Below are 26,664 nucleotides of genomic sequence, written 5' to 3'. Positions count from 1 at the left end.
TATAACTATACTAATATCATATTTCGCGTTTTGTTAGTGGTGGTGTCAATTGTTTAATAGCTTCACGCCTACACGTTTACGTATGGTAAGCAGAGCACAGGGGCCCGATTCTCCTAATTTCACTTAAGCGACATATGATTCACTTGCGACTCGGTTCGACTGAGATCCAATCCCGACTCGATTACGATTGAAGCGTATGTGGCATTCCGCTATTTTTTCTTTGAAATAAACGTTTTTATCCTTTTCTGTCATTCAATAATGAATCATTTTGTCTGCAAATGATTTACGATTGCAAAATGATTGTACAGCAAACTACCGTATAGACCAAAATCATCAAAATAGCAGACCAATCTCAAACCAATCGAATGTCATTGGAATACGATTGGTCTTACCTATACCTATTAGTAGCAGAATGCCCGATAAGGTTAAAACTGCTATTGCGATCATATTGCGATTCAATTTCTATTCGATTTTGACAAGTATTAACTTAGGAGAATCGGGCCCCTGAGCTCTAACTGAAGTGCAGTTGGGAGTTCACTGTTACAAATTTAGTATGTGGCTCGTTGAGCAAAGTTTGTTTTAGTTTATAAAATTACCTACTTTTTTTGTTAATTTTCATTTTTAATATCTTAATCATGACCTATTTACATGGTCATACCTAGTTGCTATAGGTATTTTCATTTCACTCGTCACTGGCAGAATCGTAGACACTGGACAAAAAATTCATCTATTTGAAAATATGATTGCTCATTATGATGACCTACCTACTTTTCTTCTCCCCATTAAAAATGTACCTAGGCTAGGCATAGACTTGTGGACCTAATGTATAAATACACACCTCCCTACGGAATAACTTAGGTGTGTACGTAAACGCAAAGGTCCTAATTACATTCAAATAACATAGAAATTAAAATCAAATCTCACGTTCTAATAACCACGTAAATTCTAATTCCTCAGAAATGTCGCGAGAAATGACTAATTCTTATTCGAGCAAAACAAAAATCTATGAAATTACCAAGTTTCCGGTGGTCGCCATATTTCCATAATACATCTATTACACACCATTTGCATATTGTAGGGGTTATTACGCATAGCATAATCCCGTGCCCTTTGATTAAGAAAGGCGTAAGCACAATTAAGTTTCTTTTTTCTAGGTATGCAGTTTTGTGAATTTTATTTTCGATCTTGGTGCAAAAAAAAATGTTATCTTTTTCAATAAGACACGAAATTAATTTCTTCACTGCACGTGCTTCTAATAAGGTAAAAAAGTTAGCACCTGTTTGGATTTCCAACATTGTTTAGGTAGGTAGTAGGTAGGTACCTTCCTACATTACGTTTCTGTTCCTAGATACCTAATGATTTTTTTTTCCTAGATAATTAGGTTCGTAACTAATCATTTAGTTACTACGGATTCTCCATTTTTGTTCTTAAAATGCTACTGCATATCCAGTCAACTGTTTTCAGGCTCCCCGAGCGATTTTGAACCAAAATAGAATCACATACCTGGAAGGTTTCGGCAGGATCTTGTTGTCTTAAAGCAGGTTTGATTAAAAAGTACGAATGAAATAAGTAGACATCAAAGTTAATTTGTATTTGGTTTATTGTGCCATTTCATAAATAAACAACTACTGTGATTACATTATATACATATAAGTACATCTATCAACTATTACTACTTACAATAAAATAACTATGTTCTTATAGTAATGAAACTAACAATAGAGGAATGATTATTTTGAAGGAGGACACATAAAATACTTCCTACAATATCACAGAATTATAAATACAATTAAATACGGCATTTTGTGAAAGTAAAATTACAAAAGTGTGTTATATTTTTTACATTATATTTCAGGTTGCAGGACTGACACTTTCAAAATGGTAGAGTTTTTGTATAATTTATGTAGGTAAGTATGTATAACATTATTTTTCTATATAATTAAAATCTACTGCGTACTTTCTATTCTGTATAATATTACACATAATATGGACACATTACTCAAATATCTACATTGTAATAATATGGCTTTTATTATTTACAATATTTAGGATTTAAATAAATCAATTAATATGAGTTTTCCTGATGTTTACGGTAGATGGCGCTCTCATGGAGATTATGATAATATGTATAGATTTTTGTACTTATCTACTTTATTTATTTACAAAAATATTATACAGTTAATGATAATTCTGTATATAAAACAAACAGGGCGTTTTATGTTTAAATATTAATTACCGTATGCCTAAGTAGGTATTTTAGTTTATTGGAAAGTCAAAACTATATAATTTAGAATTTTATTAAAAACGAGAACGTATTAACTGGAATGGAATTTTTATTTTCTGTATCGGAATGTCAAATTAAATAATAACGAATATATCTACAATATTAACAGCTGATTCAATTTCCCGCCTTTATTTCCGAGCTGGCTGATTCAGAAAAGCAGTCGTTCGAAACTCCGCTTTGTACAGAACAGAAACTGGCTGGAGAGCTCCTGTTACTCAGATCCTGGCTACTCTCTATCATACTCCCGCTAGGCTGCCGTAGAAAGTTCTGGAAACCAATCGGATTCACATTGACCATCTTATCAGGCTTTTTCAAAAGCTCTTCTATGGAATAGGGATTTTTCTTCTTCTCTTTTTCATGTGATTTCTGATCGTCATCCACGTCAGGCCTGTCTGTGCTATCGTCACTGGCTTCAACAGAAATATGTTCTGAATTCTCAGACTTCACTTCATCTGGGTTTATTCGGTTTAGAAGATCGTTGTGTAAATTCAGAGCGTAAGGGGAGAAGTTTTTGCCGTCGTGGTAAGGCAGCATTATTCTCTGCCAGGGGTTGATTGGGTAAGGTTTTAGAAGGCCTTGGGCTTGGACCTGATTGGCTAGAAGCCAGGAGGTGGCTAGTCTCCTGTCGTATAGCTGTGTTGGGTCCGTGTGTTGGGGAGGGGGAACTCTGACGGCGGAGTGAGCGAAGTAGGGAGAACTCTGCTGTGTTGGCATCGCCGAAGGGGGTAAAGAAGTCTTCATTGACATGTATTCCATCATGTTGGGCGGTAGCTCCGGTTGTGGGTAGGATTCTGTAAAGAAAAGAGAAGGAATTTAAGATTTGTATTTATAATTAGTAGCACCTTAATAGGTGTCCATTGTAAACAAACTAATAGACCCCAAAAGCCGGGCACTGGTAAAAATGTGAGCTTATATTTTAATCACGTAATAAGAAGAGCCTTTAAAACTATATTTTATTACAAAACTTTGTCAACTAGCCAACATAACTAAAAAGTGTCTCAACAAAATGCCCCTACGCATAGCCATACCGGATTTAATGTCTTTTAAATATGTCCACCTAAGATTTAAACGTAATTAAACAAGAATAATAACTTTTTATACCACTAGAGACTTCCTGACACCTGTTTGTAAGAATCCAACAACTTACGCCTATCTGCCATTAATTAGTTAAATCCGTTTATTTTTAAATCGTTTTAATGTTGACTATTTAACGTTCTTTATTTGAATTTGATGTTTGATACGTTCCATTCGAGTTCTTTATTTGATTTTGATGTTTGTATAACGACTTTTTTTAGTTGAAGAAGGTGTTAATGTAATATTAAAACTTTTTTGACGATGCGTTAAGTACGTTATGAACAGTTAAAGGTATAAACAGTGTGTTTTTACTAGACGAAAAGTGTTTATTTGGTATAACATCGTATAATAACGTCATGATTTTCCCTGATATGCATATGAGGCAGATATGCGTGTAAGGTAGTTTCCATAGGTAAGATTTCAAAATCTCATGAAGCTAGATAGGGAGCGAAATTATTCTCATATGCAATGTTATAATTTCTTAGCCCTAACCACTCTGTCCACTGTGGGTGAAGCTGAACACAGAAAGGCTTACATCCCACCAATATTAATTTTGGAGCTCTTTCTACCAGGGCTGCTATAAACCTTTCAAAGAATCTCATAGCAAAATGAGAGCCTTACCATGTGCATTCCTGGTGTCATCATCACTCCAAGCCAGGCCACTGTTCCTCAGGATCCTATTGACGCTGGACACCGAGGGTATGGAGTGCGGCTCACATACCCTCGCGCTCAGCAGTCTCTCGCGGATCTCCCAGGCGAACATACCAGGGTTCTCTTGTTTTAGACGGAGAATCTTCTTCACCACTGTCGGGGTTGCTACTTGCTGGAAAGAAAATTGAAATTTTAGTCTTTGTAAACTATAGTAAAACTCCAAGAAGTTTAAGCTGAATTTTCAAAGCAGTGGCCATGGTAGCACTGGTTCGGCAGTCATTTGTTACCCTAATAGATTTTGTGAAAACAAGTTGAAAAAGGAGGTTCTCACTTCAGTGTAACTTTTAACCGACTTCGAGAAAAGAATGAACTTTTCAATTTAAAGTCACATTTGACTAAATACATGAAGAAACTCAAACCCTAAGTATCAAAATTGGATTTGAAGTTGTAGGCACAAATTTTGCGCAAATATGCGAAAAAGTACCTAGTTTTGCAAAATATTATACTGAAAGTATTCCTGCGTATGGGAAGGTTTAACATGTTTCACTATAAACGACATACCTACATCACACATCAGATACCGTATCCTTGCCACCTTTGCAAACCAATGAAACAGAAAAACAACAAAAAATAAAATGCATCACAAACGGAACTACAGTACTACAGTTAACCGATTGCGCTCAAGGAAGAGCTGTTGTAATGACGATATAATAACACAGATGATGCGCGTCCACTACTCAGAAATACCATCATTCGTACCTTCATGAAGCAGTGTGAAAGTCAACGTTTTTGTACTGTATCGTTTATTTACGGTTAATGTTTGCTGTCTGTTTGTTTTGACTGTCAGTACCTATATTTATTCAGTTCCTATCGGTTTCTTTACCATTTCCAAAAATAGGTATTCAGGTCTCTTATTCCAAGTTAGGAAGTTGTCTAAAGTTTTATACTTACTTAATTAATATAATCTGCATATTATTCCAAAACTGATTGGCTAGTATTTCCTGATTACTGTTTATTAAATGGAGTGGCAAAAGAAAGCTTAAGGACATTTTGGACCCACAATAATTTGATGCTTTTTGATGATGAATGCCGTTCAGTTTATACTTAGGTAAATGAATTTGAATCATGATTCTCTACACAACAGACGCAAGAATAAGCTTCTACAAATGCTGGTAAAACTTGTACAATTTTCCATCCAAAACAAAAACCGTATAGAATAAGCAGAAAAATACAACAATAACATCGAAAAAATACCGATAAGCCATCGTTTAATAAACCGCTACCTCTCGCCACTGCAAAGATATTATCGATAGAGACCCCCTTTACTCGAATCGAATCTGATATATCGACACTCTAGTCGACTAATGAGCAAATCCAACGGGCTAAGCTAAGTCATTACTGAGCACACGTGGTCGTTCGCACGGACTTTCATATTACCTACTGATATTAGTCGATTATTTGAGTTGACTACTTATAATGTTGTAATGAATATTCCTACACGAATAAGTTCGTGTTTGTTCTACGTGTGATAGGAGATAACGACACTGTTTTGATTTTAATTTTGTATAGGTTTTTCTGTTTTCCACTTGTTTTGTTGATGTTGATGCGCTCTTGTTTTGAAAACCGTCTGATGAAAGCGTTGATTGGTTATATGGGACTTTGTCAGTAAGATGATATACAATTTGAAATGCAAGATGTAAATGCTACCTATCACCTTTTTTGTCGGACCAGTGCCTTTATGGAGTTATTTTACTGTAATATTTTGATTTAGTCTATCTTATTAGCTAAACAATGTCTGCACCTTTCATGATTTTCAGTAGTCTTCTATATATGTTATTTAAAATTTATTTTACCTACGTATATAATTTCCCTTAGAACTGCGACAAAATGAAAAATAACAGTTTCTTAAGTACATAACCTGTCCCTTTTCTGTCGGTTGACAATACCAACGTTACTACACTTATAAAGTATCTTACTATCAACCGGCACTCTGTTACGGATAAGCGTACGTAATAACTATAGCAATACGTATCATGGAGTGATCGTTCAAAGACCATTAAATGTTGTTCATTGCTGTATTGCTGCCTACATTACCCGTGCCTCCCGGAAGACATGCAACGAAATGGTTTTTTCATTTGTTCATGGCGTAAGATTGTGCCTACGTAACTATCTGTGCGGTTGTCACTTTCAGCTTGTTTGCTCAAATATGTCAGTCCCGTCGGCAGATATTAAGCTCCTTTTTACCTAAGTTTTTAATTGAAAATTTGCTTTAGCAGTATTACAAAGTAAAAATATGTTTTATTTTGCTCACTGAACTTGCATAACCGAAAGCTTCACCGTCACTTAAGGGTCTCTGCACACAGCGGGCGCGGCGCGGCGGGACGGGACGGGACGCGACACTGAGCAGTTGTAATGTACTAGATATTACGCGTCGCGTCGCGTCGAGCGGGGCGGCTCTGTGTGACGTCGTCCGTAATATCTAGTACATTACAACTGCTCAGTGTCGCGTCGCCGTCCCGTCCCGCCGCGCCGCGCCCGCTGTGTGCAGAGACCTTAACTGCTCCACTTTACAAGAAAGTCAAAATATTCCAACATTTAAAGGATGACTACCGATTTTTTAACATAATTATACCAATTTCCTCAACACCTAACGATCGATACATCTGTTCAAATCGAATCAATATTCCGACAATTATCTAAATTCGAACCACCGAAAATCCATTATAAGAACTTTTTTCACACAACCTCCACGGCTGTGGTTTTAAAAAATAATTATAGGACTTTTAAGTAGGCTGTCAAACTTAATGGGTAAATAGTAGTGTATGGTATAGGGGAGTGGCTAAGGCAAGGCGTCAATTTTAAAGGGCAACCGATCATTACGCTATTAGATGCACAATTGATATCCTATTGAGCAATCGATGCATCCGAATGCGCATAGTAAGTAAATGGGAAGGCTGTTTTTTAAGAACGCTTTTTAAATTCAAATATAGAACATTATTTGTTTTTATAACGGTTAATGGTTGACTGGAAAGTTGTTCCTATAGATAGAGCATAAAGTATCAATATCGGTTATTTTTTGCAACGAAATAATTAAAACGATTGAGTGTAAATGTGTTTTAAAACTGGCGTACCTAGAATTACGTAAAAGAAAAGTTTGTTGGACATTTACTTTCTGATTCCATTAGATACTTAAAAAATATGAACGAAATAATTTAGAACCTGTGGTTTCAATTTATTTACCTCTGTATTTACTTATCCATTTTATAATAAAATTTGAAAACACAAACTTTCTCAATTTTTTTTATCATAAAGCTTTTTCCATCAACGTTTCATAGAGGAACAGTGGGTCTTTTTTTTTAAGTGGTGCGAATTGCTAGGACTATGTAATTATGGCAGATGCGTATCGAATGCGTCTGTCAAAATATTAAGGAAATCGCTGTCCTTTCTTAAAAACCGATCATTAACTAATCTGAGGACTGGTGTTGCAAATTCCTGATGTAGCAAAAACGTTTCGAAGACCGATGTAGTCTTGAAGTCAATCTCTCATCTCTAATAATAAATGTTCCATATTTTTTAATAAATAACTTTAATTTGAGAAAAAAATAAACAAAACTTAACTGTCCTAAAAATCTCGAACTCTGTCTAAAAATATTCTCATACAAACCCACTTCAATTTCTCTTCTAACTTGCAAAACTTCAAAATTGGAATCAATTAATCAACGGCGCCTTAAAAGTGTTAGCTTCGACACCGCTAGGTGGCGCTACCTTCCCACGCGATTGTATCAACCAGTGGAACAAGAAAATTTGATTGACAAGCACCCAGCGAGGCACGACATCCAATTACACAGACTGCTTACTGAGAAAAAAAAGTTTCGTTGACTAGAAGAATACTTGAAATGTAGAGTTTACACTTGTAAAATTCCCACCGCAAAAGCTTCTGAACTTTGGTTGACGGTGCAACTGTACTTCAAGTCCTATTGTGGGGACCTAATCCTATGTATGTAGGTATATCAAAGTTTCAATTTAGACACTCATTTTAATCTCTACTAGGTACACTGTACCGCTTATTCGCTGAAAGGGTAACGTTACCTCAGTCTTAGCTCTGTACAAAAAAAAAAGAAGAAAATACTATAATTATTCCAGATAAAATTAATTTACATTTGAAAATCTAAAATCAATCAAATAAAGACTGAAATAAAACTGTTATAGTACTTTTCCTAATAGGTACCTAAACATAGCGCTGAAAAGATCCTGATAGATATTCGTCATGTTTGTCTAACGAAGTCAAGCTATGCGTGATTGGCGTCGAACATTCCCGGATACTAGGTACCTATTACAATTCTCACTAGTGAGCTCGATATCAAACTATAAACTGTAGCTCACGATCAAACGAACGCACATAACCGCTTCGCATTCCCTGCAACGTCACGGCCCGTTCCGTTCAACGCAAGTTTTTGCCGACTCCCGCGCATCAATCATTGCTGACACATCCAATATATGTTTTTGCACGATGCCGCAACGCGCTAACTGTCTACGCGTGCGATTAGCCTTTCTTATTACGTACCACGGATTTCTATTAGACTTTCCACGTTTGATGGGGTGAAAGATAATTCCGCGGGGCGTGAGACCCGTTGCTTTAATACCTTAATGGTAGATTGATTCGATATTAATTCCAAGGATGCATTAACAGCAGGTGTCTAGGAGTTGACATGCGCCTTTTTTCTCGGGTAATAAATGGGTCAACGTCACCTCATTAGGCTTGCATCCTATCAGGAACTAGGGTGTAATTATATGCTTTACGGAAGCTATCAAGAGATAGTATTAAAGCAATCTATATATCATTAGGTGTGGTTTTTTGTGTATTTTGATTGCGAATAATTAATGTTTGTGTGCATGTCGACCGTAGTAATGACATGCATCAGCTTTAAATATAGATTATAGTCTCGTAGTGCAGTAAGTACTCTGAGATCCTGGTTTCGAATCAACAAAAACATATTGCAATTCGGTTTCTCTTGCATTATCACGACTTTATAGATTTTAAATGACTTTACACGGCTTAAGCGAAGATCTGCTGGATAAATTATAGTTTTTTGGGTTCCATTTCATCTACTGTGTTTAAATTCCTGTCATCGATCTTCAGGGTCCAGTATTTTACTGGGTGCTTAAAAATGATTTTTAAGTTTTAGGTAACTTCTAACTTATATAGCAATAGTTTCACACCCATAGGTATATGAAAAAGAAAATTGAGATAAAGTTTTCCGAAAAAAAATGAAGTCAACGGTAAAGGGTTCCTACATTCATGGATGACAGGCGTGTCAGTTCAGTATGAACACGTTTTAGCACGCTTCAAAATGCTAAATCAACAGAGGGGAATGGATTTTTCCGGTGACCATAGCCGATGAGTCAACATTTGTGCAAACAGGACATCACGCACTCTTGTTTTTTGTATTGATAACTGGTATTTGATCAGTTCCTAGCCTGGTAGTTTAGTAGCCTATATCTCTAACATCTACTAAAGATATTATGTCATGCTAATTTTGGGTTCTTTCTAAGATCAACCTGAATACCTCTTCTTCTTCTTCCTAAAGTGGCTCTCCGACTACAAAGGTTGTCAGTCAGCATCACATACACTTTTTTTGCGACCCTTAGAAGGAGAAACGGTTAGGAGTAGAATCCTGTTTCATTGAATAAGTATCTATCATAGATGTTAAGGAAGCGATCAGATAGGATTTGTTAATGTCAATCTGCATTGAACATACCTAATGATCGATCGTAAGTTTGTCACCAGTTTTTATCAATACTGGTAGGTAGTACATATTCTCCTAATGAATGTTCTTCTTCAAAAATTCTTGCGTAACGACTTCCCGGTATCACACTAACAAACCCATTAACTAGTTCAAAGCGTATAATTTATAGAAAGAATCACTTTAAAAAATCTCTGATTGATACAATTTATCATGTGATGCTATATAAGAGTCTGTCCTGTGCCTGGAGACTGGTTGTAGGTGTGAGGAATTCCTATAATGAGCTCATCAACATATCTGTATGTAGTGTGTCCCGTGCTTCAAATAGTTCAGCAGAAAAAACTATATCTATCCATGGCGGCATAGCGGGAATCCTGGCTATTCCTAATAGAGGGATGTTTCTGCATCTGTTCTGTCTAATTTGATAAATAAAACAATGATTAATTAGTATTTGTAGTAAGTATTCGTTTTTCTAATATTATTTTCTTTTTAGATGATTACGATGGTCAGTTCGTTTAGTTGTTTCATTTTTATGAAGACACGAATTGATAAGTAACTTTAGTGTAGTAGTAGCTGTAATGTGTGGTTAAAGGTATCTGCACACAGCGGGCGCGGCGCGGCGGGACGGGATGGCGACGCGACACTGAGCAGTTGTAATGTACTAGATATTACGGACGACGCCACACAGAGCCGCCCCGCTCGACGCGACGCGACGATCTAGTACATTCAACTGCTCAATGTCGCGTCGCCGTCCCGTCCCGCCGCGCCGCGCCGCGCCCGCTGTGTGCAGAGACTTTAAATTCATAGTTTCTTTAGCTTTGATCACGACCAGCTTAGATAAGTTGGTCGTTCTGCTATTTTCAGTTACTTTTGTCATTTAAAACATAGCATGCATAGATAAAGATTGAACAGACACATTGGCACACAGAATTAAATAAAAAAAAAACCGTTATCCAAATTGATTCTCACCACAATCTGCGCAAAAAACAGCCGATCGATCATTGGAAATCCTTTTACCAAGGGTAACGTGCTTCCCAAGGCTTTCGGAAGGTAATCAAGGCCGGACGAGAAGACCCGACCATTCCCGACCAACTCGATAATTATCAACTTAACGTGCCTTACTTCTTAACGGAAGAGGTCTGGTAATTAGAGTTTTTATAGCCATTTAAGTGTCGTGATCTCCTTTGTGAATGAACGTGGTTTTTGATGTTAAATCGCCATGTGTGAGGATTTTTTGGTTTTACTGAATAGCAGAGGTTGGAAATAGTACAGAATATTTATTTTTAGATTTGTTGTATAAACATGTACAAGATGGAAATAGTTTTCCTGGCTCAGAAATTTGCTGCATGTTTAATTTTTGATGATGCTACGCTTTCTAACGTGGTATCCATTTTATTTCATGTCGGGACTCATTTAAACCTAGGAAAGCACTTCCTAGATCTTTGTGTATTTATGGGTAGAAAGAAGTAAAAAAGCCCGACAGCCAGAGTATTCTAACCCTAGACGTAACTGGATTATGTGTGATATGAGCACTCGTCAAAAAATTGCACTTTTTCGCGCACTTTTGCGCCGTCTCGTGTGGTCTCGCCTTCACGCTCTAACCAAACCTTTTAAAAATTTGTTATTGGTGAAATAGGATTAGGTAGTCTTGTAATTTCTTCTTAGACTTAGCAACAAGTACCTCTATAGTCACACACATTCTCAGACAGTCTTGATACACGTAGGTACAAGACCTCTCTATAAATAGAAAAAAAGGCCTGTCCAGCACTTACACCAACTACCCACATTCTAAATAAGACATCTTTTTCACACAAAAGCAGCAATTTCCAATACCATGATAAAGTTGACGTAGCAAGCAATAATTTCCAATATGTTTTATGGACAGGCTCAACGGTATTAAAGGCGAGTAATAATATTGACAGCGTAATCCACGGGGTAACATAAACTGAATGATATCGGTGCAAATCCGACTTAAGTTGCGAAAAGCCGGCGATCAATTCCGATAGTGATGTGGCTGGTTTAGGTGCGTGATTTTTGGTTGTTGCTGTAACGATTATTTGTATCGATTATCGTGTGGATTCGATTCGGGTTTTTGAGGGATTTGGTAGTTTAAACATGTGGTATAATTTTTGTTATTATTTGAGTGTTTTTTGATGTGAGTCTAATAGGATGTCACTATGGATATTTTTGTTGATTCGTAGTGATGACTTATTTATTTTGACGCTCGTTTTCCTTATTATTTAAAACTACAATTAGGTGTAATATATCAAAATCAGTAAACTTACCTACGTACCTGATAAGAATCTAGATTTCTAAAATACACAATCGAATCAACGGCAAAAAAGATACAAAACCAAACCTCCCAACCCTTTAAAAACCGATCGAAATTATCATCCAAATCCATTCATACCACCAAATTCCCGTATCCTGTCGTCCCCACGCGAGGTTATTAAGGCCTTACAGATAACACAGCGATAGTTTGACATCGTGACAGGTGACATGACACTCGCTCCCATGACCCGCTTGACCAATCGGACCATTATTGTTACAAATTACCCCCAGATCCGACCCCCGATTGTGTACGGAAGACCTAATTACGTACCTCACTGTTTCCGAACGTCTTTTTTATGAGTTGTCATTTTTGTTAATCAGGTGTTTTTGGATGTGTATCCGAATTTGAAAGATTGTTTTTTTCGAACGTATTTTTGTTAACTGTCACTTGTTTTGATTTCGTTCTTCCAAAATTATTCATGACCTATTTTAGATATTCCTCCTTCTTTATAAGTTTTTTTAATAAGTAGTTTCTGCTTGGTATTTTGAACTGCGTATCATAATCTCTCCTAACTCGTATGATGTACGAGGTAGCCATAATACTCATTTTGTTTACGCCGCCGGTCCATTTTCCGTGTAAAAGTTATCTACTTAAGCCTTTAAGCTATACTTATCGACTATGAAAGAAGCGAGACAAACAATATTATTCGCATTTTATGATAGTAGTCTACTTAGATGACTTAATATTTACCATATATTGGTGGAATATTTACGCAATTTGATTTTATCTTAGTTTGATGTTTTTATTTATTTTTTTAGGCTCAAGTTACGGTTTTCTATAGATCGTAATTTGATTCAAATGGTTTTTATCCTAATTATAACAAAGGAATAAACTTCTCCTTGGCTCAGATTATTAAGTTACTTTTTTTATCTCAAACGTATTTATCTAGACACACGGCAGTGTGTCCGCCAAGTTCGAGCGAAAAAGGCGACACACCGGCCGTGGGTTATATTACACGAACCATTTCGGGCCAAATTCGACCCCCCTGTAACTCAAAATCTATTTTATTTACGCATGTCAAATTTCTAGTATCTGTTGAGACCCCCTCACTTATCTAAAATACAAAATTTCATTAATATACCTATTGTAGGTCTTGAGATATTGACGTCAGAAAATCGCTATTTTTACTATACACTCACTGACTGACTCACTCATCAAAAACCTAGACCACTTCCAATGGTCGTATTGACTTGAAATTTGGCATGGAGGTAGGTCTTTATATCAAGGTAAAGGGAAAAATCTGAAAATGGCCAAGTGTGAGTCGGTTTCAAAATAATGAAGGTGTTTTATACCCGGTGTAAATTTATACCCCTAAGGAACTAAAACGAACTAAATTTATCTATATTTATATAATATATCTTCGAATGGTACAAAGGTTTGTATTTAGTCAAAGTAAAGTAAAAATCTGAAAACGGCCAAGTGTGAATCACTTTCGAAAATAACGAATGTGTAACTTTGATCCACGAACATAATATATGATAACATGTCATGTCAGTCAGTTGGTAAATCTAGTCATAGTTAATCTAGTTCATTTCTTTGTAAGAAACATAGTGCATATTAAAAAATCTAAAAGATAGTATAAATGAGACATTTCTTTAACTAACTTCATCATAAGAAAAAAATAAAATAAACAACCTTACAAAAATAAATGAAATCCCACCCAAAACAAAAATGTGAAAGACTGCCAAGTTCGATAATATGGGAATGCTTCGCCTATAAAAGAAGTGAGATCTGAATAAGTACCAAGTTCCATACACATACCTCAGTTAAAAATAGTTACTTTTTAATGATGATTACTTGGCAAGTTTTAATAGAAAATTAAATACTTGATTCATTGCGTTTAGTAGGTTTATAACAAGGTGTATGAAAACTTGCCAAGTAACATCATTAAAAAGTAACTATTTTTAACTGAGGTATGTGTATGGAACTTGGTACTTATTCAGATCTCACTTCTTTTATAGGCGAAGCATTCCCATATTATCGAACTTGGCAGTCTTTCACATTTTTGTTTTGGGTGGGATACAATTCTTTCTTTATCTCGTCCGTTTCAAGATAAGATTTTAAAGTTTCATTTCATTTTATCAATATGCAACGTGATTGATTTTTTGCTTCACCGACATGGATTTAACAGATAAAGGTGGTTATTTGTCTTTTTCTGATAAAGTAAACGAAATACAATATCTCTGTCTATTAATCTCAGTCATCTGAGAAATTAACACTTAAATAAATTGATAGAGTTAGATACGAACTACATAAAAAATAGTTCACATAACACTCATGAAATTGATTAAGTACTAAATGCTTTCAGGGAACCAAACGTCCTTATAAATTACGTATATCGATATAATCGTCGGTGTTCAACACTAAAACCAACAATTATCGCAGTAAAACATAAATTAAAATACACACGTAACATAATGTACGTGTCATACGAAACACCGCGCTTCGGTATTGCCAGATCAATTAAAAACACGTACGGGTAATGTGTTGCCAGCGCTGAATATTTAATATTGTCGCGTTATATTGTTTGACAATGCTGTTAATGTCACTTTGGCATGTCATGGCGTTCAGGCGATGACTATCAGTTTTTTTCAATAATTTTCGAATATTATTAAGCAATTTAAATTCATAGAAAACGATTGGTGTTCTAGTTAATCAGTAATTGTGTTTATGCGTGATCAATTAACACTTCAAAAGTGGAACAAGATTTTTGTTCAGTAATTAATTTGGCTAATTTGACTTAATTTAGTAAATCTTGTTTTTACCTTGTTGATCGAAAATATGATAAATATTTATAGGTATAAATATATAACATAATCTATCAATTCGATTAGCCAATCTCAAACCGCAGTTAATTCAAGTGACGCACAGTTTTGGATCAGAATCGAAATTCGCACAGAATCACTTAATATAAAAGCTTCCCAATGATGTCTATTGATTAAGCTACCAATTCAATGCACCAATTTAATTAATCAAAATCCTTAAAGAAGAATAAGATCACCCACTGTTTCTGCTTATGCAGAAAAACTACTAAAAAAAGGTAAAAACTTGCAAATAGAGAATCGCAATGAAACCTTTCCACGTACAAAGATAGAAACATTGCAACTAAAAACAAAAGCACATCGAAAAAATCTCTTAAATTTTCGTTCTTTAATCATAATGATACCACAAATGAGCGAACAAACCACATTCAGGTAAAAATGAACCCCTCGCGCGACACTCGATGTATTAACATGTTATTAAGATAAACGGGGTCGCCCCTACCCAGGATATTAGGCCATGAGGGTTGATCCGATGCATTGTATTTAATTGGTTCGTGTACCTTTTATTTGTATGATTGTAAATGTTTTTCATTTGACACACGACAGGTTTCACGATCGATCTGTGGTTTAAGGATTTAGTATGGGAATATTAGGGGTTAGTATGATTTTGATCTTTTTATAAGATTTTATTTAAATTAGTTTGTTTTGTGTCTATTCTCATCCTTATTTGTATTATTTTTTCGGTTATTTTATTCACCTGAGAAATCGACGTGCCAAATCATCTTTAATTTGTGATTAGAGTAACATGAACTTTAATCGCGCGATTTTAGAATCGAAACTATGTTTCATACTTGTATGTGAGCTTTTCTGATCGATTTTAAACGTGAAAATTCAGTTTTTCTGCGTCTAAAATCTCCATACAACCCTCATTATCACGATACAAAAATTTCTGCCACATTTCCACTGTCAATTTTCTAGTGACCACAATCTAGAAAATCCGCATCCTCCAAATGAGCTACGCTTAAACAAAAGCCTTCACACGTTTCATATATTAGGGCAGCGGTAATGCAGTAAACGTCAATTGTTAACGAAGTTCGCAGAAGTGTGCAAACTTCCTAATTGGTCATAAACAATGAATGGAGCTCACACCTCGAGTTTACGCTGAGATTGACACTAAAGTTATCTGGAGCTTGGTGTGTTGGTAGCAGCGGAAAGCTTAGGAAAGTATGACTGGTTTTTGTAGCTAATATTTAGTTTATTGCACAAAATGGATGTTGAATTATTATACAATACTCCTAACCCAGGTTTCCTAACAGAATTTTGAGCCACAATGGTTTTTTCCTGGGATGTGGTGTGACGGCTAGTGCAATTTTTCTGGAAGTCGCATTTTGTTACCAAAAAAGAAAATACTTTTTGGAATTGTGTTTTTATAAAACATATTATTATTCACGATTCTCCGCTGCATCTCGTCTGTCAATTCGCGATATATCAAAATCTGCTGCAGTAATTTTCAAGCGGTTTTCAAAACCAGGCCTTAAGACTAAAAACTGCGAGTGTCACCATAACGGACAGTTAGTACATAACACAACACAGAACTGTATCAAGCTCTGTGACAAATGCACATTATCCGCGCGTCACTACAACAGTGACGGTTACAAGCTGATGTTCGTGCTCTTGCGCAAACTCGCTCGTTACTGAACGGATTTCCATACTATGCAATAGGTTTGTGAGTGCATATTTGTTTTGAAGGTCCCGGATTTTTAAGTAGGTATGTATATCTAGGTTACCTACGGAAATATTCGAAACCCTACGGTTTTGGTTTCTAAACCACTACAGCACGTGTCGACGATTTTTTTTATTTTATGTAATTAGTCTTGTGTACGAACGCCTAACTCGTGGACATTAGGTACTAGATTAATTACAATTGAAAAACATAATTTTGTATTTTGTATTTATTAGTTATTTTCATTATTTCCACTTGGAGCAAGCCTATTTCGTCATGTTTATGTTAGTCCATCAGGGAGAAAGAGCAAAATTGATATTGTAGTCAAAAACGTTTAACCACGAAAATCTCTTCATTCAAAACGTTTAAATCAGAAGAACCTCTTAATAATCATTGTAAAAAGCTCCACCCGTACAATTAAACAGTACCACTAATAAATACAGGAAAAACATCGAAGCAGAACAAATACAAATTCGAAGTTAACACTAAACCGCTGTGTGAAAGCTATGTTCAATGGCTCACCGCCCAGCTATAAAGTCCGGTGGTACTCAGCCCACTAATTACGGTCATTTGGCCATAAATACTGGCCATCGATCATAAAGACCATAACTTGCGCTCATAAACCAGAGATAGGGGATATATGTGAATGTTTCCATGCAAATATCTTGGCCAGTTCGCCTAGCGCAGTCGAAGGGTTGACCCTTTGTGTCTTTATGGCATCCTACGATTAAGATGACAAATGTATTGTGCATAGGTTGTAAACTTATGTGCCATATAAATTAATATCTCTATTTAAGGTGAGTTGGTTTTATGGAATGTTTGAAAACCTGTACGGTACGCTTCCTCACTACTTATGTTTGTTATGATAATCTTTATTTATATCTTCCTGTATTGAAGCTATTCACCTAGAGAGCAGTTTCAGGCTTTGCGTGTTATTATCCATATTTCAGGTTTACGTTAGGGATTTCTGTTTTAAGGAAATTGGTTTCGTTCGAATTATGGTTTTAACGTTGACAGCGCATAACGGAACGTAACGGAATATAGGCAATATAATATTAGTAAATATACACATACCATAAAGACGATGTTTGGTTAACGTGTACCTACTAGGAAGGATTGTATTTTCTCAACCGTACCTACTCCAGGTAAAAATCGTGTAGTTAAAATAGATATGGTATTTTTATAAACAGACTTATCAACATTTACGGCCAAACGGCGCACAGAGCAGAAAGGATTTGTATTTAAAATTGAAAATTTTCCCCTCAGTCGCGTAACAAATTTTGAGAAAGCAATTAACATTAAAAATGTTAAAGCGCTCTTATTTTGTGATAAATTGTAGTCTATTTTATGACAGATTACCATAATCCACTGATTAGTGATGCCGGCAGACACAATTACGATTGATCCCATTACAAAAACAGTCAGTTCCTCGTAAATCAATAAATATTGAGATCACACAGCAAATGTTGAAAAAACTGATTTGAATTCTGATTCGCGCAATAAATCATGTATTTCTAAATTACCTTCTTAGTTTCGGAGGTGATCGATTGTGACAAATTAATGTATTGGAGGTAACCTTTCGTCAGCTTTTCCTGTTTTTGATGTTTCAGCTTGGCATATAACTAGGTACCTTGGCACGAGTTAAATTGGGAATGTACGGAACGACTTATGTCCTGTGTATACCAAAAGTACTGGAATTTCACTAGTAAAATCCGAAGTCAAACAATATATTATTGACTTTACAAGAGAAGTACGGAAAATTAATGTTTGAAACTAAAACGATTAATCGTAAGTTAAAATTAAAGATAAATTACCTAGAAAATCTTGACATAAACGAACTCAACGTTCAACTCAATAAAACGGGTACCTAAAGTTAAGCGAAGCATTTGTTTACCATTTAGTACCGATTACAGATGGTAAAACTTTCGTGTGGAACAACGGTAAGCATTAACGAACAGCGCTCGTAACAACTTTAATTTTAATTAAAAGTGGAAGCTCAACCAGCCGCTAGAACTATAGAAATATGCTTCTGTAGTGATCAGCAATTAAGTTAGAAAAAGCGTATCGTAATTTTATAATAGCTACACGGTGTAATCGAGCGTTTATCCGAGGTTTTCGCTATTCGTAAACTGAAGTATTAACGGTAAATATTTGTTAGAAAAAATATTTTAGAAAAACGATAGCGTGGTTTCCCACACTAGTGATTTGAATTGGTTAAATTGTTACAGAATGTGTACGATTTTATGTGTTTCACGTTTAGTTTTTTTTATTGCGTTTGTAGCAATTTGGAGATTTGTAGCGAGATGTTTTGGTAGTTAGATAGGGTGAAGATTTGAACCGCTTGAAAACTAGAGGATAAAGACTGCTTTCGTCAAGCTTGCGTGGAAAGTAAGGACGTAAGGTATGTACTTATTGTTTTGGTATTTAAAACTCAACGGCAGTGGAAAGATGTGGAGAAATAAATGGTTCTAATAAGTTATGGTAGGTTCTTGATATATTTCTATAAGACACGGTCTATTCAGAAAGGAAGCATTTTAACTTTACAACCCGTTTAGAAAGGGTTTAACATTTAACCTTTACGTTTTTTGTGTTTTTTATTTGTATTTTAATTAAAATTAAACATAAAAATAATTACTCCACATTTATTAGGTAGCATATAAGTATAATTAAAAGAGGAAAAAATCCAATTATTATTGGCGATGAACCTGCATAGGGTCGTAAGAATTCAAGGTGCCTCAAACGATATTGTTGTAACCTTTTAAAAACCCAAGGCTGGACAAATTGTCCAATCAAACGATTTTTCACAGAGAAATCGTTACTGTTCATTTATACCTTTGATTTTGATGTGTTTAATTGATTGAGGTTATCGCACTCGCGTGATCATCACTGCATGTTTTAAAGTCAATAAATATAAATATTTAAAAAATAATTGCAGTTGTTTGTCATATCCACAGGAAAAGATTGGAATTTTCCTGTATATGAATACAAAGGATTCAAAATCTACAGCCGTAATTTAAGATTCAAAAAAGTTACTAAGACATAGCATTTTACGTAACGATACAAAAGTGCAATTTATATCGAATTATTATTATTTAACGCGCTGATAAATTCTTTAATAGATATACTTAATTAATTTATTCGTATATCCTATGCTAAGTTTTTATTGTTAAATTATAGTTGGTTCGGTAAAGATAAAACGTTGGAATGTATCGTCCCACGCGAATTCGGTTCGGTGGCGACAGACTGAGAATTCATTAGATTTCGCTTATTATTTAAAAAATGGATCTAACTTAGCATTTATTTATCTGATCGCAAAAAATACGCGCTGATCTGAAAGTATTATTTTTCAAATGAAAATAGATCACAGCTTCTGCAATTGTTACAAAATTATTATTTACGTTACATAAAATATTAGGTCCATAGTAATATGTTATTACATAACATTTTCTTGATAACTAGGTATTCAATGAAGCTTCAAAGTTTTATTCTTCTCCGGGGCATATTTTAGTTCTATGAAATATTTAATTAAAGTGGGCCAGAGGTCCAGAGTAGACTGGAGGCATGGCGGCTGAGACTGGAGACAGTGGGTTTAAAGGTGAGCAGGAGTAAAACCGAATACCTTCATTGTGATTTTGGCGGTATTTCGGGACCCATGACCATAACCCTAGCCGGCATGCCCCTACCAGTTTGCTCCGACTTCCGGTACCTTGGTTCACTCGTCCAAAGTGACGGTGAGGTGAACAGGGACGTTACGCATCGGATCAATACTGGATGGATGAAGTGGCGACAGGTAACTAGCGCTATTTGTGACCCGCGGATGCCCCTCAAACTGAAGGGCAAAATTTACAAATCCGTCATTAGACCTGTCGTCCTGTATGGATCGGAGTGTTGGGCATTGAAAAAGACGGACGAGAAGAGAGTGCATGTAACAGAAATGAGAATGCTGAGATGGATGTGTGGTGTTACAAGAATGGATAAAGTGAGGAATGATTACATTAGAGGAAGTCTGAAAGTAGCGCCAGTTACAGAAAAGATGAGAAGTAGAAGATTGTCGTGGTATGGACATGTAATGAGGAGGGATGATACGCATGCAACAAAGTGTGTGCTAAGTATGAATGTAGATGGATGGAGAGGAAGAGGAAGACCTAAGAAAAGATGGATGGATTGCCTGAAAGATGATATGAATAGGAAGGGAGTGAGTGTCAGTATGACGAGTGACAGGGGAAAATGGAAGAAAATGACATATTGCGCCGACCCCAAGTAATATTTGGGAACAGGGCAGGAGAAAGAAAGAAATATTTAATTAAAATTGATGTATCAATTTAACCGAAAATAGGTACAATTAAACACCGAGTAACTTTCGCATTTCGTTGTTTATTATTTTGTTCCCACGCAATTATCATCAATTTACATTCTATAAACTATTCAGAGAGAAAGCATATTTTTTCAAAATCTAATCAGTTCGTTAGGATATGACAATCAATTTCATAACGATGTTGATAATTTATAACTTTAGAGAGCATTGTAAGAAAAATATCCATGCATTTAGAAAGCAACAAAACTTGCCAATATTTTATCCCACGAACGAAATGTCAAAATATTGATTAAAAGTTAAACTACCATTATTTATTCATTCAGCATATAAAACACATGCAACCATAAACTAGAAAAAAACGCAAAAATATAATTACAAAAAAACGAAACATTTTACATAATTCACAATTGGTTCCGATAGAGATGAGATCACTCACTGTCGTATCGATATGATTCGATACCGATTCTAATCGATACATACGTTTCGATGGATGGTAGTGACGTTTGATCACCTTGATTAGTAGTCAATTAAGTGTTCCCATAACACCGTCAATAAAAGTATGCGGTGATTTCGAAGTATTTTGTTGTAATCAATTTTTTGATGTCGGCATCCGTTTGTGGAAGAACAAATGGTCGTTTTATTGGCGTACCGAATTTAGTGAGGTCGGCGTTGAATACGCTTACCGGACTTTGTTGCGGGGATCTAGCTGGTAGAAGTAAAACGCTTGCGGTACTTGACCTATGCTTGAGGATATATTTCCTCTATAGCACTTTATTCGCAGTTTTCAATATATTGAAGGAACTAATTATGCATAGAAGAGCTGCAGTACCTACTTTCGCAATAATTTAGATTCTGAAGTTAGAATGCACATTGCAACGCGGTATGCCTGCGCAATACTTATCATAGAAATGTACTGTCCAATTTAAGCGAAATCAATAATTCCACAATTGTTTAAAAATCTATAGCTAGTTTAAAGCTTCTAGCGTAATACCTACCACACCTAATATACCTATTAAGTATACCTACCAAAAGGCATATATCATTCTATAATATATATATAAAATATATACTCAACTCTTAATAAACTCAACTCTTACGAAATAATATACCATACAGAACCCATCTTAACCCTACCGCTTCGTCCCTGAGGCGTGTCGAAAGGCCAGCTCAAGAAGCCGAAAGTCGGTCCCGGTTAAAATTTTATAGTTTATAATTACTAGTGATTGGTGGCGTGACCCGATCGATTCGCCGGCTATCAATAAAGCCCGACAGTACTGTTGATTTATATTTTTTTCTCGATCTTACAACTTTTGCTAAGGTATATTGATTAAATTGTTTTTTTTTGTTTTCTCTGCTTTTTAATTGCTTGTAATGTGCAACGAAATAGCAAGATCAAAACAAAAGCTTTTTCGTTCTTTTCTATAACCTTAAATAATTTCGTAATTAAAGCAAATGAAAAAAGGTTGCTCAGTTTACTCGACTGACAAAGGTAAAAAAAAATATGTTCAACAAATATGATTGTTTCCTTTATCTTAATTAGTATCCTGCACAAAATGGTCAATTGATTTTCTGTTTTCTAAAATTAATGATAGTATCCCGAATATTTTGATGAGAACCTCCAAACTCGTGTAGGAAATTAGAAATACGCAGAATAAAAGAATTGCCGTCCTTTTGAAGTTGGCATAAACGTCACTGAATTGAGAAAAAAACCTTTTAACAAAGCTTTGAAAAACGATACAAAAACTTACCTTAGTCTTGCTACCGCCAATAGAACCGGGCCTAATAGACCCAGTCTCGTAGAACCTGGTGAGGATCTTGGAGACGCAGCCATGGGAGACCAGCAGCTGCCTGCTGATGTCACAGGGTCGAACCCCCATGATGGCCAGTTCTACTATTCTCTTGCGGACCACATCGGGTAGGGGACGCCCGTTTACAAAGACGCCCCCTAATTGGTTGACGCCGGCTTGACCTGTTGAAGAACTCCTTTTGAATATGCTTGCCTGGTACTTTTGTTGTTGTGATTATAAAAAAAAATTGCTGACTTAAAGCTTTAATCATAACTGGCATTTCATTTTTATTTTAATAGTTCATAAATATATCTAACTATGTAGTTTATTTGATCAAATGGTAACGTTTATTGATGCTAAACTTTTCATAAGGTCTCTTTTCTTAATCAAATGTGCTCGTGCAACATGTTATAATGGAAAAAGCCGGTTTATGTATTCATAAGGGTCTGGTTCAAGCATTGGTGTTTAGCTATCCCAACTGGATCCATGTAAAAGTTCTAGCTATTAAAATGTTTGCTACCTCTGTGTAGTGAAACACTCGTAAGACTGCTGTCTCTTGGAAGAAATAGTTTTCAAAGTTTAAGTAGAAACATTTACATCAATATGTATGTATAGACCAAAGTTTCCACTACAAATAACTGTGGCTCCACTCACACCATGCGCGTCTGAGTCCTATGACGCACCAAAGACATCAAAGGACCACCGCCTGTTAATCGGTGTCCAGTTAATTTCAGTAGTTGTTTAAATCTTAACGGTAATAATGAGTCGTGAAGCATTCGTAATTGTTCATCGACTGCCACGGGTACCTATGTTACACGCATGACACGCTAATACACGCGATATATGATGTTTTGGTAATTCCCAGAAGATTTCAGAATATGCTCCGAATATTTGGAGATCCTCTAGATGTAAAATTTAATTTCGGAGTGCTAAAAATCATAGTTAAGTTATGTATAACTGAAATGTTTTCACCAACACTCCTTTAAAACTCAAGTTTCTTGTTATTTTTTTGAATAAATGTTAATTCACATCTGGCTGATTTATATCTATATCAATTTCTTTGTATTTAATTTTGAGGAATATAATGATCCTTTCATCCGACACTTCAGATGTCAATTTATTAAGGGTATGATTTAAGCTGTCACCAATTTAATTCATTTTGTGTTTCTTAAATAATAGGGTTTGCCCTCAAAATAGTAGATTTGTCACCAAATGTAGTCACCAAACAATATAAAATCATTTCCACAATAAATTACCGAAAATCATGGAGATATGGGGTCAAGTACCAAATAAATGATTTTGTATGTATTATAATAGGTTTGTCCTAATAGTATTTAAGCAAACTAATTTAAAGAGATCACCAATAAATCATATATTATATCACTAGAAAATTTCATGAAGGTCTAAAAATGTAGGGTGGTCGTCATCATCATTTCAACCAAAAGAGTCTACTACTTAACTGGCCATGTGCCTCCCCCCAAGGGCTTTAGTTTCCACAGGTAGTATAAATATATTTAAATTAAATTTCTAGCTGAATAGTAAATAAAACAATTAATCAAAGTCAAAATAATCAATATTTATTGTTAAAAATCTCACTGCCCGCGCCCCGCATCGTATGATCGTACCTACAACCAACCTACAACCCATTCGTTGAGGCCCGAAAGCGCGCCAATTTGTCTCCCTTCCCTTCCTCTTCCCTTTGAACATATTTTTATTAAAATTATAAACTGATGTATTAAATTGGTAACGAATACATTATTTTAATAACTGAACGAAATAAAATGTAACAGTGTAATAAAATGTAACTGTATTGGTGACAAAATAACAAATAAAAAGGAGTCGCAGTCAGGGATCGATTAATCGATTTATTTGGTGACAGATCTACCATTTTGAGCACCAAGCTATTATTTAAGTAATAAAACTATTATTATAAGAACGAAGTTTATATTCATGTAATGCACTACAATTTTATTGGTAATCCATCTCATATTTTACACATTATATTAACAATAATTTGCTAATTCATACCTGGGAACACTCTTTGTTTATCTGAGAACGAAAATATTTCGTGGCGATAGATCTATTTATTAGGTGATACAACTTGATGACAAATATAAATTTTGGTGACAAAAAATATAGTTCCCATTTATTAATTCAGCAGTCGTGTCTTCTATTTCTTTGCTAAATTGACTTAGCAATATTTTAGCATATTAATCTTCGGGGACAACATTAATAACTTTTCTTCATATTTTATCACTTCTATCAACACATTAAACTCAAATTACTCAATTATTTCAGCACATAAATTCATATTTACTAACAGCTCAGCCCATCAAGGTTTACCCTCGCAGTTAATCAAGATACAACATTTATGCCTCAATTACGAAGGGCAGACATACCCTAATTTCGGCACTTCACCTGTCTCAATTCCCTACTAATATTTATTTGATTGCCAAATTCATATCATCGGTCCTCGACCAATTATGGCCAAAAGAAAAAAGTTTTTCGTTCTTAGATCTCAAGATATGTCGTCGAAATTTATTGCTCAAGTCGTTAATTAGGGAATAATGAGGTTGTTTGTCTATTTTCTATTAATTATAAGTCGTATAAAATGGATTAATAGTGGTTTTGTAATTTGATATTGTTTGTTTTATGAGTTTCGTTTTGTTTTTGATATTATCGTGGTATCGTGTGTTGTTGTCAAAGGAACCGCGTTTTATAGTTATGACAAGTAAATGAACTAATAAACTACGAAATTATTTTAAACTGACCATTTCCGAATTTATATGAATTTCGGTATAAATTAACTTAATACGACCATAAAAGGCAGAACTCCACGTTTTTCTATAAAACTACGTCTTACCCAAGAATTCAATGTTCATATCTCAGTTAACTTTAAAGTTATCTAAGTTTTGTATATGTATTAGGTAAATAGATTCAGTTATGTAGAAAATTGATGGATGAAAATAAATCAAAACAAGATGGTGGGATGTAGTGGCAAGTGTAGAAAGATATAAGGGAGTGTCAGGTGTCCGAGGGCAATGTCACAGATAGAGCGAATATTGTAAGTTGATTCCATCACCATGTGGGATACGTAGCAGGAAAAAAGAGAGAGATTCTGCTGTATAGCTATTTAAAAGCAAGGTTTTTCAAATCCGTCCAAAGTTTCTAAAGTTCTAGTTCACAGTCTAAAGTTATATAACAATTGCATGATTGTTCAGTCAATGACTAATTAATCAGCCCAATAGCACGACAATACCAAGGATACATAATTGCTGTACTAAATACTGGTACCACAATAAATTCTAATAAAACAATTTCTCAGTACCTCCATGACAACCACTACCGAACGATAACACAGAGGTGTGTCCCAGCCTTTATGAATAGATGACGTTATACGTAATCAATGTGACTGGCATATAGGGCGAGGTTTTACTACATCTTAGACACGCGGATTACTCAAAATCACATGCTTTTAAGCTTAAAGGACTTAATTATCACACGTTGGAATTAGAACATGGAAATCCTTCTACGCTAAACAGGAAAACATAAATAACAGATGCAGCGAATTTTGCTAATACATTCACACTTCCTTAAAAGGAATAAGCCGATTATAATAACGAAATCTCAGAATAATTTAGCAATAAACCAACCCATAATGCCCATACTTCGTCAATAAGAAAAATCAATCACATTTAAAATGCTCTCGAAACTCATTCTAGACAACCTGATTTAAATCCTTGCACCTACGTTAACCGCTACTGTAAGCCAGCCCATTATAAAGTAATAAAGCGATCGCTGGCTGCCAAACGGTTTACAGCCTTAATGCTAATAAAATTAGCGTTCTAATTTGTGTGCAGTAATTTGGGTTTATGACGTTCTTCTTTGAAGTGGCCGCTCCCGCCTATATACGCCATTTCACGGGTGTTGTCGCGTCTCCTGCTCCGGGGAACGGATGCAAATTACTTCCCTTGCTTTACGATTCCTCTTTC

The 26,664-nt window shown here is 35.3% G+C and overlaps 1 protein-coding gene across 1 annotated transcript; it reads right to left on the bottom strand.

Moving 5' to 3' along the window:
- Window positions 1-1,582: 1,582 nt before the first annotated feature.
- LOC124642172 (paired box protein Pax-9-like) lies at window positions 1,583-26,329 on the bottom strand. Its single transcript, XM_047180485.1, has 4 exons — window positions 26,326-26,329; window positions 22,634-22,854; window positions 3,980-4,181; window positions 1,583-3,075 (listed from the first exon to the last, which is right to left on the bottom strand). The coding sequence occupies exons 1-4, from the start codon at window positions 26,327-26,329 to the stop codon at window positions 2,399-2,401; spliced, it is 1,104 nt and encodes a 367-aa protein (XP_047036441.1). The 3' UTR covers window positions 1,583-2,398.
- Window positions 26,330-26,664: the final 335 nt, after the last annotated feature.

This window comes from Helicoverpa zea, chromosome 24 (assembly GCF_022581195.2).
Source record: "Helicoverpa zea isolate HzStark_Cry1AcR chromosome 24, ilHelZeax1.1, whole genome shotgun sequence".
NCBI classification, from domain to species: Eukaryota; Metazoa; Arthropoda; class Insecta; order Lepidoptera; family Noctuidae; genus Helicoverpa; species Helicoverpa zea.
This window is presented reverse-complemented; position numbering and strand designations above follow the sequence as displayed.

Bases quoted from the DNA above. Each gene is read 5' to 3' on its own strand.
- LOC124642172 (XM_047180485.1), bottom strand. The intron at 4,182-22,633 runs GTAAGTTTTTGT...TTTTCTTTCCAG, and splicing joins TTGGCGGTAGCAAGACTAAG to CAAGTAGCAACCCCGACAGT. The intron at 3,076-3,979 runs GTAAGGCTCTCA...TTTTCTTTACAG, and splicing joins TGACACCAGGAATGCACATG to AATCCTACCCACAACCGGAG.